The sequence below is a fragment of the Nymphaea colorata genome, chromosome 1, assembly GCF_008831285.2.
Source record: "Nymphaea colorata isolate Beijing-Zhang1983 chromosome 1, ASM883128v2, whole genome shotgun sequence".
Taxonomy (NCBI): Eukaryota; Viridiplantae; Streptophyta; class Magnoliopsida; order Nymphaeales; family Nymphaeaceae; genus Nymphaea; species Nymphaea colorata.
The window spans coordinates 28,833,606-28,848,435 of record NC_045138.2 but is presented as its reverse complement, the minus strand read 5'-3'; the positions used below and the strand labels follow the sequence as shown (position 1 = coordinate 28,848,435).

The 14,830-nt window shown below is 37.0% G+C and overlaps 1 protein-coding gene across 8 annotated transcripts; it reads right to left on the bottom strand.

The window, feature by feature from the left end:
* Window positions 1-1,041: 1,041 nt before the first annotated feature.
* On the bottom strand, window positions 1,042-14,493 carry LOC116261699 (protein SAWADEE HOMEODOMAIN HOMOLOG 2-like). Of its 8 annotated transcripts, none has more exons than XM_031640545.2 (9): window positions 14,188-14,493; window positions 7,150-7,468; window positions 6,982-7,027; window positions 6,749-6,857; window positions 5,786-5,849; window positions 3,441-3,492; window positions 1,626-1,769; window positions 1,421-1,540; window positions 1,042-1,265 (listed from the first exon to the last, which is right to left on the bottom strand). In XM_031640545.2, exons 2-9 carry the CDS (start codon window positions 7,224-7,226, stop codon window positions 1,194-1,196), a joined length of 684 nt encoding a protein of 227 aa, XP_031496405.1. In that variant the 5' UTR covers window positions 7,227-7,468; window positions 14,188-14,493; the 3' UTR covers window positions 1,042-1,193. The 8 variants fall into 8 exon arrangements, with proteins under 8 accessions (XP_031496405.1, XP_031496422.1, XP_031496413.1 ...); XM_031640562.2 differs by having other exon boundaries at window positions 7,150-7,235; XM_031640553.2 differs by lacking the exon at window positions 14,188-14,493 and adding an exon at window positions 13,659-14,136.
* Window positions 14,494-14,830: the final 337 nt, after the last annotated feature.

Below are 14,830 nucleotides of genomic sequence, written 5' to 3'. Positions count from 1 at the left end.
ATGTCAGTTGGAGCTTCGATGCCGAGAAAACTAAAATAATTTCTTCGTGACATCTTCCAGAGAAAGTTTGAACATCATTCTTCAGAAAGTTGGAGTGTTCTTGTGAATAGCTATGGCGATGTACGCAAACAAATGGAGATCACCAATGTTAAACACGAACTCATTCTCCTTAGTTGATAAACATTGGTTCATGCCTTCGTTTTCTGTAGATCGTGACCAATCAGAAATGGCAGGGTTGTTTCCTGAGGCTTCCTTATCTTAGGGTGCGTTGGTGCTTTTGTCAGACCAGTTAAATCCGCATTGGCGAGGATCGCTGATATACGGTTTTAAGGTTCTGTTGAACATCCGGGGTATGAAGCAATTTGGAAAAGGATTCCTTTCTAGTTGATGCATGTCATTTGAGGTTACTCGTGAACGTGGGCATGCAATGAGAAGTCCAATCATCTGGCTTAGAAATCAAAGGTCATGTTCAAAGTGGGGTATGCTCCGAGGTTGACTGGAAATCATTAAACCTTTTCAGACATGTCAAAGCTTAAAAAAGAATCTCAATAAGATGAACCGTCCACTCTATGGGAGATTCTTGATGGCAGTCTTTTTCTTCTTGATTGTTCTCTCTCGTTCCTGCTTTTGTTTAATTGAACATGTCGTTTGCTGTAGAATGCAGCGGCAGTAGGATCAGGTGCTCTTGTGAGCCTGTTTGGTCTGTTAGTTTGCCAACAAACATCAAACCTCGAACACTTAGAAAATTTTATCAGGTTACCGGATGATCTGATCTTTCTATACTTGTGAATTTTTACTGCGCTGGTTTCACCTTTTGATAGTGGTTCGACAGTACCAACGTTTTGGCATGGACAGTTGGCACTCTACAGCTTTAAGAGGGAACGTTCTCGGAAGTTCGATATCTTAGATCAAGTCTCAAAACTAGGTTTCTATGGTGGTGCTCTCTCAATAAACGTTCACCCACCCTAGTCTAACTCTTGCCTTTTACTAGAGGCACAAACCTCCATTGGTAGGACTACAGCATTCTATGCAGGACGTCAGTTTTCATGAATGTCCAATGTCCTCCTAATGTATGCATAAGGCTCCATTATACTTCTCATGACTCGGCAAAGTACAAGCATGGAGCAGTTACTGCAGCAGGAAAGTAAAAGAGAGCCACCAAAACTAACAAAACGTGAGATTCAAATGAATATTCAGACCTGGCCTAGACCTGGGTCGGCAGGCACTGTAGGCCGGCTACATAATCGTCTCAAGGAAACCTTCTCCTGTCATTACAAAATAACAGTTAACCATGTTAACAAAACCAGAAGTGGAATGGCAAATTTTTAAGCTTCCAGCAGGAGTGAGATGCAAACATAGAATGGTACGAAACTGAGCACCTAAGGCCTTTATCGTCATCCTGAAAGACTAAATTGCTTACCATTGTTTTGTCATGTACATAGTGAACCAGGAAACAGCACCTACAACCCCTTATATCATGGCGCCTCTTCTCAACTTCGACAACATGAGCATCAAAGTAGAGCGCTTGCTCTTTCCCTTCCTAAAAAGACGCCTAAAATCAGAGGACGTTCACAGCTTTCAGAAAAAAAAGATCTTGCTTTTCTATTCTCTTGTAAAAAGTTTACCCGAAAACAGAGAACAAGATCCCCAGGCTTGACCCTCGTACATTCAGAAGGTTCCAGTGGAAGTGAACGCTGCCGGACAGCCCTTTTGACGTTGACCCACTCATCCTCAACAGCACCAAATCCAGCAAATCTTACACGTACTTCCTGCACCATATTGGCTCATATTTGCTGAAATAGTCTACAAAACATTCCAAACCGTTAATGCATTAATTCTTAAGAGGAAATTGCCAGTCAACAGGATATGCAACCATGAACAAATTCAGTATTAAAAATTTAAAATAATATCTTATGGCACAACTTAATGATGGACACCTAAATTTTCCAACGTAGGAAGCTTTCGCCAGGTTTATATGATAAATGGTGTGTAGTGTGTACAAGGGTCGACGAGGAATGAATGCACTGCCATATGGCTGATCCACGGTTAATAGCAATTCCACAGCTATGTGACAGGCATCACAAGCAGCAGTTTAGTATCAGAAACGAATTTCATCAATATAAATTCCCAGCAAACGTTTGGTACAGAAAAAACAAGCATGTTCATTCTTAGCAGGAGACCTTAGACTTAGAGTGAAACATAAGCACAGCTATTTTCAGTATTGAAGCAATTTTCCGCATAAGAAACCAGTATTTCCACAGTTTCACTAGATAGGGAAGATTGCTCCAATAATTCCCCACACGCAGTCTACAGCCAGTGGCAGAAATTGAACCTTCCAGGACAGTTTCTTTAGTCAGGCAAATCCTTGTTTGTCGATGTTATTGAAGCTTAAAGTTCCATTACGGTGTAGATCAATCATTCTTGTGCCTCGCATTAAAAGTTCTATCATTGTAAAGCCTTGCATCATGAATTAGGAGTTGAATTACTAATCTGCTTTTCTATCACAGTCGGTTCTCATATGTCTACCAATGCATCTATGTTGACCATGTCATATACTATCTTGGAATTTGTCTTTACACTAGAATCCACGTATAACTTAGTCAAGCCTTCAATTTAGACAAACTAGGACTTTTGGCTGAGGGGTACTTTGAGTTGCTGACCCGAGTCTGGTGTGGGCATCGCATGTGACTGAAGCTAGGTCTACCTTCAATGCTATGGGGTTTGAGATTTTTGAAGGGCTGGTGTTGGCGGTGGCCTACACCAACCATAATGTAGCTCTGCTACTGTCTAGTGCCTACAGCTGATAAGCATGGCCCCGGGCACCACAAATCTATTAAGAATTATGTACTGCTTGCAATGTGGGACCACCAACCTTTTGGTGGAGTACAAAGTGCTGTACTGGCAGTAATGCTGATTTTGGCCTACTCATTACAAATTCTCTACTTCATCGAAGCTAAATGGAACAGTTGTCTTCTGGCCTCTACTCTTCCCAGACACCTAAATTAGTGCCTCACTTCTAACTCAGAATGCCTACTCCACTCAACCTAAACAGACCTAGAATCAGAAACAGGCATTCGAAGTGGTTCTTTAAATTTCAAACTCACAGATGCACTATCTACAAATATAAAATTATTGTATTTGTCTCCAACACATTTCTGGAAAAAAGAACATAAAAAAGCTAGTAAATACTACCTACCCAAGCAAAAAAAGTATCACTTTCATAAGCTCAAATAGTATGAAATTCAAAGCCTGGAACCAAAAAAAGCAAAATGGTTTTCATATCATAAGTAGGTACAACTGAAAAACCTTGTCTTTTCCCTTTATTCCTCTTGGTTTGAGAAGTGGCTTAGCTCAGAAGCAATCCACGAAGCAGAGAAGATAAAGGAAAATGAACATAGGTACATTTTTTATAAAAAAGACATCTGGGTTGGACTCCTCACCGGTTCACCAGAATCAAGTACTCTGTGTGCAAGAAACATTGCTACGTCATACCTGCCAAACCCACAAGAAAAAATTCAAACAGAGAGTTTCACAAAACAAACACTGCCTACAAGAGAAAGGGGAAGCCAAAAAAAAAATCCTTCCCATTGAGCAATTTTAGCAGTAATATACAAGAAAGTGTTATACATGTCATATGGGTTGGGTTGAGGGTTTTTGAGGGGGTGGTGTGTGTTTGAAAAATCTCCACCTTGATCAGTACACTGGAAGATAGATCTAAAAGGGTAAAAATTTAGAGTGCCATATATATATATATATATATATATATATATATATATATATACAATATTAACATTATAAAAGAGAAAAACAAGAAAAAAAAAACATGGGCAAGACAGATTTTTATCAAAAAGTGTGAAAATAAATTTAATGCACATTTAGCAATTTTTTTAGTTTTCTCCTTTTTAGTGTTAATATCATCATGGATTAAACTATAAATTTGTCTTTCTAATCCTTTAAAACCCATGTTCCTTTTGGTTTGGTTGGATTAATGATGTCATTTAGGTAAATGAAACTTAAGTTAATATTTATAGTCACATTACCATTTTACTAGTATTTTTTACGTCTTCCTACTTATTAGATTTTAGGATTTGTATATTTTAAAAAAAAATGTCGAGGTTTTCTCCAGAGAAACAACTTTCCCAAAGAATATTCGAAAAAAACCAGGCTATAAATAACTTGAGAACAATATTTATTTGTGGCTATGACACACATCCGGAATGGGTTCAACTAGTCTCATCTTCGAACTGGTTTTTCAGACCTCTTTTTCTCTCCCCCTTTTATTTATTTTTTCCATTTTTTGGATCATGCTCTCTACCTCAGCACAATCCAAAGGGAGGGAAAGAGAAAATTCAGTCTTATTTTGAGAATGGTTTGCTCATTGTGTAAATATTTGATTCAGTCCACATGTTTAGGCCACCACCAAGTGCCTAGGAGAGGGCCTGAAAATGCTTTTAACTATAAAGTCAGCATGACTTCTGCAGAATAGGATAAAGTACTATTCTTCTTCAAGAAAACATGCCATCCATAATTAAGTAAGTCCACGGCTTTCATTTCTCCCTTGAAGCAGAAGATACTGCACTTGGTATTTGCATATTGACATTGAGATGACGTGACTGGACACCAGAGTCCCTTCATTCTTCGTCTGTGAAATCTGTTTCTTCTATGAACATTACAAAAGATGAACATCTCATGAATTTTTTCCAATTGCTTATTTCGTCATATTAGGCTTTTAAATGTAATAGTACAACAAATAAGATGAATATAATTTAGCATGAAGACAGATTATGAAGGGACAGGATATGGATTTTTGTTTTACAAATGGGCATAAGCACATAAAATCTAGACTATGTCACATGGGTACATGTGAAAGATGCAAGTACCTATGTTAACACGTGGGTACGAATGGGTACAATGTATGTTTTGAAACTTAAAAGCTAATATTTCAAACTTGAAAAAGAGATAACAGGCCTATATTTCCCTTCCTTTTTTACTTCAATTTTGATTTTTCTCTTTCCTTCTGTATTTTCCTTTCATTTTTGCTTTAATTTTGACTTTCTTGTGGATTGTTTTATACAGTGTTGTACGTATCGTCGTGTTTCAAAAATGTGATACGATACACCACCTGTATCTTAAACAGGTGGTGTATCGTGCCTGTATCGCACGTATCGTATGATACAAGCACCGTATCATACGATACAATTATGATATGTTATGTTCCTTGTTGCGCTTTCTAGATTGATATTGACATATTGTTATGAATTTTGATGTTTATGAATGACGAAGTAATGAACCATAACTTTATAGTAATAATAAGCCTATCCTTTTGGAAAATATGTTCTTTTATGAAGAACATATTATTCTTGATTTTTTCTGATTTTTTTCGGATTTTTTTCTATTTTTTATGATTTTTTTTTTTTAAAATGCAATACAGTTACGATATGTTATGACATAGCATATCTTAAAGCCAGACCGATACGGCTTACGATACGTTTTTTACAACATTGGTTTTATATATATATATATATATATATATATATCCTGCCATACCCCCATTAATCACAATTTCCAAAAATGGCTTGTCTGAACCAGTACCACCATGGTCCACGCCCAAACCCTTACTGTACCTGCACCCATGTGACATAGAATCTAGAAAGCGTGAAGAATACAGTGATCATGATACACTAGAATGGAGTAAGATGCTATACTTCTTGATCCCACATAAATTATGCCTGCAGCATCAAAAGACAAGGAAAGAGGAGAGGATCCAAGCCATCTGGCTACTTACCATGCCCCATCTTTTGCAGACCTAGCCTCAAACTCCAACTCAGAGAGATCTGGAATTTTGTCACCTAGTAAAAGCAGTATGAAGAGATAAGTGCTACTCATCATGCACAAACAGAACCAAAAAGGTTCAGACGGTACAGCAAGCACATATTAATCACAGCAAATTTAAAAAAAAATTTCATTGTACAATCTTTTATCTTAATCAAAGAACCATGAGACCCACATTTACACCCAGAACATGTATAACTGTAGAAAATAAGCACCAAGAGAAAGCATAGTTTGCAAGGAGAAGTAAAGTTGAAAATGGCTTGTATACGCATCAGCTCCACACAACAGGAATCAGGTCTAGCTCATCTATGACACTGCCAGAAATGCAATATTCTCTTGCCCAGTAAAAAAATGCAAGAAGCTAGATATAACATAGAACAAATACTTATACCATATCCTTCCTTACAATACAAATACATAACACAGAAATAAAAGAAAATGGAATGTAGCTACAACAAGCTTCTACAACCATGCTGTGACCAGTGAATAAGCATCACTAGCTTTGATACTATTGGTCTTCAAAAAGCTACTTAGACAACTAAACAACCTTACTTGGACATCGTAATACATGAACCCATTAGTGAATGTTTGCCAAAGAGAAAAATACGTGCTTTGCAGCTTCTATTTCCAGGAATATCTTTTGCAAATCTTTAGATACAAGAACTTGTACCAAACTGATTAGCAGTTTTCACATAAAAATCAAGAAAAATGCTATAAAAAGTATATGAGAGTCAAATATGCAGAAAGATCACTTCTACACCTTTAAGCACACATTTGCACATTCATTTCCTTAATTCAAATGATAAAACATTGTACTAAATTTTTTTAATACCATGACAACCATACGTATACCAATCCACGGTAAGAGCTAGCTGAAATAGCTGAGCATTATCATAAAATTAGCAAGTATACACACCTAATGGCACAATTGCTGAAGTTGCCACATTGCCCTCCTGGCAGGTGTGAGGAATGGAGTTCTCTTCATTCAATGCAAAAGAAGCATCCTTTGCTTTGCTGGCATGTGGCTTACATTCAAACGAATTTTGCACCATATGAATGAAGTTTCAATAACAAAAAAGGATGGTATCAAGTTGGAATGTCATAAAAATAACTATAACTCCCAGGCCAAGTTAGCAATGGAGTATGGACCTGTTTCCGTTGTATAGCTGCCTTTCCAGAACGATCTGATGCAAGACTGCCAACATGATGCCAAATGAATGACATAGAAAAATGGAGAGGCCCAATGGCCTAGAAACCAGAAAGTATTTGAACATGACGCAAGATAATCTAAGATGTGTAAATTGAGACAGAGCTTACTTGAACTTCTCTGCCAGTGACTGATCGGGCTTGTGATCCAAGGATCTCCTTTTGGCATCATCAGACAATTTTTCCATTTGCTCAATCTGATAAATATATTTTAAGAGCGAAGTTATATACTATGTACTATAGTATTTGTGATAGAATAGATCCTTTCTCACTGAGAAACTTATGCTTGCAGCTGCAAATTTTGCTCCCTCAGGTAACAAAGTTATTATGCTGATTGTCAGTATCCCAAGTCATAAAAGGAGGTTTCCAGCAGATTGCATGGCAGGTTAATCGCCAAATAATTCTTTTTTCAGTTGCCTTTTCTACAAAACTGATATCATGATCGAGACACAAATTAAAATCAGAGATGTAGGAAAAAACCCACAATTCTATGCTACCATTAATGCAGTCAAACATGGGGAATGCTAGTCTGTGCATGAACATGACTCCCAGCATGGTCGTGCAAACCCTACCAGATAATCCACAGAACAAGATTGCACATTAAATTTATTAATCAAGAGTTCTATGAGATATTAATGAGGATGATACGACTTTAGACAGGTAAGTAGCAATAACCACAACATTAGTGAGGCATAAGTTATGAGCTGATACAAAGCTGTGTCGTGAAATGTATCACCTATCATGAGGCACCGGCCACTATCAGACCATGGAATGAATGACATCAGATAAAAGCATTGAGGCAATGCAAGGCCTTGAGCCTATTATGAGCAAGGCATAAGCTTTGATGCTTAAGCTTCAAGACAAATGAGCAAAATATAAATGAAAAATTTGGAAAAGAATAACTGAGGTGACTAGTACACAAGCAAACACCAATATAAGAAACATAAAATAGCCACCTTAACAAGCATCTAATAATTAGATAATTTAAAAAAAACATATGCAACACATCAGAAATAAAAACACAATTCTATTCAATTTGAGAATGAGTAGAGAAAAGTGAAAGTAAAAATAACACTGCATATTACAAAATTTACAAGAAATCAATTCTTCAATGCAGATAACAGTAAGTTTTTAACAAAGTTTAAATATCTCCACAAGGCAATGGTTCAAATTATGTGCTCATCAATGTTGTGTTCATCAGAAGTGGACAATTCATCTTCATTTGAATCATCCATATACTTGATAGATTCATCTTCCTCTCCAATTTTTTCATCATCAACATTCTCATTTTCTGAATCTCCTTGTTTTCTTTTACCTTCATTCAAAAACATTTACATAATTAATTCGTCTAGTAAAGAACAAAAAGAATTTTACATAGGCGATTTCAATAATTACAGATAGATACCTTTGTCAACTTGCATCTTTTTAGAAGATGAATCCCTTTTACGCTTTTGTGTGGACCTTGGTGAAACTCCAAAAGGAGCAATATTTATATCATCTACATTGAAAGTTAAATCCAACCAAGAATCTTCTAATGAAGAAGGTGGGAAAACAGGATCTTCTTTTTCTACAATCCATTCATCATCTGAATCAATATTGTCAAGGCACAAAGGGTCACCCATACTTTTCCTTCTTGTATCTCTTTCCTTCAACTTCAAGTTGTACATTACAAACACCAAAGCATTAAGCCTTTCCTGCTCAAGGCGATTTCTCTTTTTTGTGTGTACCTATCATATAATTTTACATCTCTATAAGTCCTAAATAATATATAATAATTATATGAATTATGAACAATGATCTTAAAGTATTTTTATTTACCATAGAAAATGTGCTCCAATTACGTTCACATCCTGATGCACTACAAGTAAGATTGAGAATTCGCATTGCAAAATTCTTCAATTCTTTTGTTTCGTCACCAAATGTATTCCACCAATAAGCTGCCAAAAGAAAATAAAAAATATATATACAACAAGAAAACAATGATTCAAGTATAATATAAATCAAGACAATAAAAAAAAAAGTGTACCGGGATGCAATCTTTTTCTTGTTCCAATTGCTATAGGTCTACCAAACAAGCCAACTGCATTTTCATATGCATCAAGTTGAACCATAATATTGCATCGTTCTTCCATATTAGGCACCATTTTTTCTAAGCATTCTAAAAACCCAACCTTCAATTTTCTATCCTTTATAGAATCATCTTCATAATGAAAATGGGGGTTTAAAAAGTACCCTGCAGCATGTAGACAATGATGCATTTGACTATCCCATCGATTATCAATGATTTCCCAAATTTGAGTATAGGCTTTGCTTTCATTGTTTACATTGGAAGCTATTTCTTCTTTTGCCTTTCTCATGTGATCGTATAAAAAACCCATAACTGGTTTGTCATCTGAATCAACTATTCTCAAAACCTTCACTATAGGTAATGTAATTTTCATGATATGAGCAATTGCTTTCCAGAACCATCTGTCTTCAGTAACAATACGTGTTACCCTTTTACCTTTTCGATTTTTAACATAATAGTCGCTATCTTGAAACTCTCGAGATAGAAACATATTCCTTAACGCTCTTTCATTCATGCCAATTCTTTGCAGAGTAAGATAAGAACTTGCAAAGCGAGTAACAGCAGGCCGTAAAAGCTCTTTACCGTCTGTGTATTTTCTCATCAAATTTAAAGTCCATGCATATCCATAAATAAATGTAGTTATAGCTTTTGCTTTCTTTAACACTTGCTTATGCAAACGTGTCTGGCTAATATCTTCAAGCATCAAATCTAAACAACGTGCAGCACAAGGTGTCCAAAAAATATGTTGAAAACCTTCAATATCTTTTAACTTTAAACATGCAGCTTTGTAACTGACATCATTATCTGTAATCACTTGAACTACATTATGCTCCCCAACTTCCTTAATTACTTCCATGAATAATTTTACCAAATCATCAGTTGTCCTCTTTTCCCCACTAATAGCACAAGACTTTAAAAAAAATGTACCTGAAGGATTGTCCACAAGAAAGTTAGTCAAGTTTTTGCTCTTGTCATCAGTCCAACCATCTACCATTATGGAACAACCGGTCTTCGACCATGTTTTCTTCTTGTCCTCTAACATGATTTGGGTTCTATCAATTTCTTCCTTTAGAATCCATGTTCGCATCTCATGATAACTTGGCTGCTCAAATCCTGAACCATAATTTGCAATCGCTTCACACATATACTCAAAATACAAACTATTACACAAGCTTAACGGCAAGCCGTGTGCAAAAAGGAATCTTCCTATGGCAAAACAAACTTTTTTTCTTTCTTCTTCTTTTAAGGCACTATCAGTTGTTGCTTGTCGAGCTTCTGAATTTACAAGTTGATCCATAGGCCCTCTAGTTTTTGAACTTCCAACTTCACTAGTAGAAGGAAAAGTAAAATTAGCACCTGCTAGTCCTTTGCTAAGACCTTCATTTTTAGCAAATTCAAGATTGGCTTTTTTTTGTTCTTTTCCACTTTTCTTTGACTGCAGATATTTCACGAAAAATTGCACTACTTCTTGTGGTGCATCATTACATGGTCTAGCACCTTTACGAGTTCCAGCCAGATGTTCCTTCATTCTTGCTACACCACCTCTGAAGATATCTTTGCAATAATTGCATCTCAAATTTCCTCTTTTCTCTTTATCATCAGGATCTTCTTCAACACAATGTTTCCAAGCTGGATCTGTTCGTGGCATTTTTTTTCTCAAACTTGAACAATCAACTGCGCACAATATATATGTAAGTAAGAATCTAATAAATCACTTTATATATATATACTCAATCATAAGAGAAGAAAAGACCAACAATCATTATAAGAAAGTACCATCAAACGACATGTAAACCAAGCATCCTAACCCTAACCTTGGAAGCTATCAATTTGCTAAATTATTTGTCTTTGACACCCACAAACTCAACAATCTATGTATTCAATTAACACAAGCAAGTTTTCAAATTGTACATCAAACAAAACAAATAAATTACATAGAGAGAGAGAGAGGATGGGTCACTGACCAAGGCAAAGAGAGAGAGTTTAGAGAGAAGCGAAAGATTGCCAGCTAACAAAGAGAGGAGTGAGAGGGAGGGAGCCGGCAACCTCCACCCAAAGAGAGGAGGCGAGGGCTTGTCTAATAATAGGCATCAACGGGTCTAGTTATTGCATTTATTGACCCTCATAAGCACAGACATGCCTCACTTTAAGGAACCATCCTTCCCAATATAGCAAGACAATTGCTTGTGTATACCAACTGATAGAGAAAATAAGCCTATTTCCAATAATACAATGGGCAATTTGGTCATACCAACTTATCCAAAAAATTTAGGAGATTGCATTATCCTCCACATAGCAGCATCACAGCTTATTCCGTTTTTCAAATGTTTGTTGAAGGACAAGCTAGGAAGTTGTACTTTCCAACTGATCATACTCTTGGACATAAGTGCCATACAAATCATATAGAAAGTGTGAGGAAGCTTCCAGTTTAAAGGGCTACTTTACAAACCAAAATCACCCTATGGGGACTTTTTATGTACTCATAGGAATTAATGAATTAGTAAGCTAAGAAAATGGCTATCTGCCTCAGTAAAAGCTGCTAATGATGGAAAAGAGAGACTAAATTTTGAGGCAAAAGCATGGTAATATGTCAATAGCTTGCCATTTTGAGGGCCTTGAGCACCAAGAGCACCCCAAGGTATTCTCCTGTAATGGTTAGACACCAGAAGCATGGGGGATTAAGGGGAATAATGCCTTTGAGGTTGAAGTTAAACAACTTGCCCAATTTCCATATAAAAATGACACCATATCAAGTGTGCCTCCTTTATTGGCTGTTCGGATGCACCCATCTACCTAGAGAAAGGATTGACAAGTTGTGGCTGATAGCCTAGAATTTTTATTCCAAAATTAATAATGACCTGTTTAATGAAAAGTTAAAACATTGAAAAGAGAGTTAGAATACTGGGGACTAAAAACAAGTTACTGTTGGATTCCTTTGAAATTCATTACTGCACCCTTCTTGCATAAACCCACAACTCCACAAAGCAATTAAAAAATCCAACAAAAAGAAAAAGCAGCTGCGGTAAACCCTTATCAGGCCATCCTCTCACATTGCTGTGCTGCTGTCCGCCATTTTCAACATGAATATAATCAAGGCCACATTGATAATCAGGTTAAACTAGCAAAAATTTTCATTTTGGTCACAACATGCCAACGAACTCAAAATAGAAACCTTCAATTCAAGAAGAAGATAAATAGAAAATCATGACCAAATTCAACATCATGTTATAATGGCCCTTCTGACCAAGATCGTACTCATTTTTATTAGTAGTTCTTCGCCATAATCATCACAATCACACTCAATTTAAGGAGAAGCGAAGCAGAAAATCATGGACCAAATCCAGAAAACAGTATTCATTTTAATCCAACAAGAAGAATAAGAAGAAGAAGAAGAAGAAGTCAAAATAATCCTCGGCCAAATGCAGGATTATATTGTAGTGGTCATTATGACCCAAAGCTTTGTTCAATTTGGTAATCATTCAATGCAATAAGTATAATCATCGTATAAATGTTCAGTTCAACGAGAAGTTAAACAGAAAAACCCCTGCAAAAACAAGACCCATCAAAGCCCAATAAACAAAATAAAGATACATAACACCCATCCTCAGCTCATTTCATTATTATCAATCATGGGAAATAGAAAAATGACCAAGATCAACAACTAAAAATAGAAAAAGTAAGTTCTGCTAGTTAAAGCAAAAAAATAAAATTGAATGAACAGAAGAAAGAGGAAACAAAAAAGGCGGAATATATTAACTGCATACTAACAATCCAAGATCTCCACTACATATTAACTGCATAAAGTGTTTATTTAACGTTCTAGAAAATAAAAAATGTGTGCCTGATACGTAGCCAACATGTTGTGGACATGGTACTTACAAGATCAATAAACACTAGAAGGGCAAAAGTCTGGCTATTTCTTGTTGGTATTGCTGTTGCTGGTTCAATGATTGCCTTGCATTCATAATACAAGCGGCTCTCAGACATTACAGAAATTTTCAAAATAGCCCAGAGTCCCAGAGATTAATGAATAAGATGACGTTGTTTTTCAAGTGGCTGGTGCCACTCCGAACAACAACCCTTAACTCCGACATACACACAATGACATAAAAAGGTGTTGAGCAGCTTAATTTTTCATTTACTGCAATCACGGTTAGTCGATGAGTAATAAATGAGCCACCTTCCTTCATTGTCGACTCAAATTGCGCCAATAAGCAATACTAACGTCTAATGACTTTACTAATATTCGCTAATATGGAAGAATTAAGCAGGTCTAGCGCAGTCAAATACTAAAATTGCTAACACCAGAGCAACCATTAAAAAACAGAAAGTCCCTTCAGAATAAAACCTCATATTGACAAGTCGTTTGTTATTTGGACAAACGAACAAACAGCAGTTGAAACAGGCAAAGGAACCACAATTGCATATTAGTTATGCAACATTTCAAGCTACCCATGCAACAAATGAAACCAAACTTAAGTACTGCGCAAAATCAAATAATTCAAAGAGAAGCAAAACTTCAGCAACGAGATGGCAAGCAACAGAGGTCAACCTTCATCAAACACTGGCTTTCATTACTAGATCAACGTCTTCCAGGCAGCCATGCTGGGGACGCCAACCAAAAACCAAACTATGACCAAACGCCACCATGAAACCATGTTGAAGTCCAACACGCAAAATTTTACATTAAATTCCAGAACAGCCATCGCCATCCTCGCCACGTCCATAATCGCAGTCAATAACCACTAAAAATTAATAAAAAACCCTACACTAATCCGCTTTCAAAAACAAAAGCCCTAGAAAGACAACAGGGGGCAAGCCAAAGATAACAAAAAAGAAACGCATCCAAAATCGACCAGAACAAGAAGCTGAAAAGGAATCAGATAAAACAAGCGCCAAAACATACGGTCATGGCCGTCGCACATTCCGTCGGGAGGATCTCCGGTGTGCTTCGACGGAGAAAGAGGGGCGCAGGGATGGAGAGAGAGAGAGAGATGGAGAGCAAAAAACCCGAAGAACAAAGGGTCTGCCAGAGCAGCCCCTGTGTACATCGAGAGAGGAAGAGAAGGGAGAGGGAGTACCTTCGCACGAGTAAGCAGGCGTGTGCTTCTCCTCAGCTGTGAGCAGCAATTGTAGTAAAATGCAGGGAGGGTGAGCAGGAAAATGCAGCCAGCGGTTAGCAGCAACGGTAGGCAAATGCAGCCAGCGCTTCTCCTTGCGGGCAGCAGCCAGACGTCTTCTCCTTCGCGCGAGGAAGAAGAGGGAAAGAAGGCTGCGGCAAAAACACCCGCCTTATGGTCCCCTTGGTCTCAACCAAAAGCAAACAGACGTCGTTCCACGACTCCCTCCTTCTCTCTCTCTCCCCCAGAGCGCCACCGTCATTTTCCTTCCGCGGAACCCCTAAAAATGGCGCGCACGTTTATTTATACGAATTATTTTTAAGGCCCTATGATTTATCAATAATTCCAAATACGATCCCATTTCAAATATTCCGCATGAGCTTTTGCCTTAAGTTGCCTGATTTACACAGCCGTCAGACACACCCGAGTAGGCTATATTGTGAATTAAAAATTATCAAAATTTGATCACCTCTGGTCTTCTCTACAAGAGAAAAACATTATAAATTATCAGAGTGTTCCTTTAATAAACTGTTGGTTCATGTCCTTCCTGCATAACATGGAAAACATACTCCAGTCACACTCATTACATACTAATTAATATAAT

Coding starts and splice junctions, on each gene's coding strand:
- LOC116261699 (XM_031640503.2), bottom strand. CDS start 10,754: ATGCCACGAACAGATCCAGCTTGGAAACATTGTGTTGAAGAAGATCCT. Junction 8,976..9,064: donor AAGAAAAAGATTGCATCCCG/GTACACTTTTTT, acceptor TTCTTTTGGCAG/CTTATTGGTGGAATACATTT. Junction 8,766..8,856: donor ATTGGAGCACATTTTCTATG/GTAAATAAAAAT, acceptor ATTATATGATAG/GTACACACAAAAAAGAGAAA.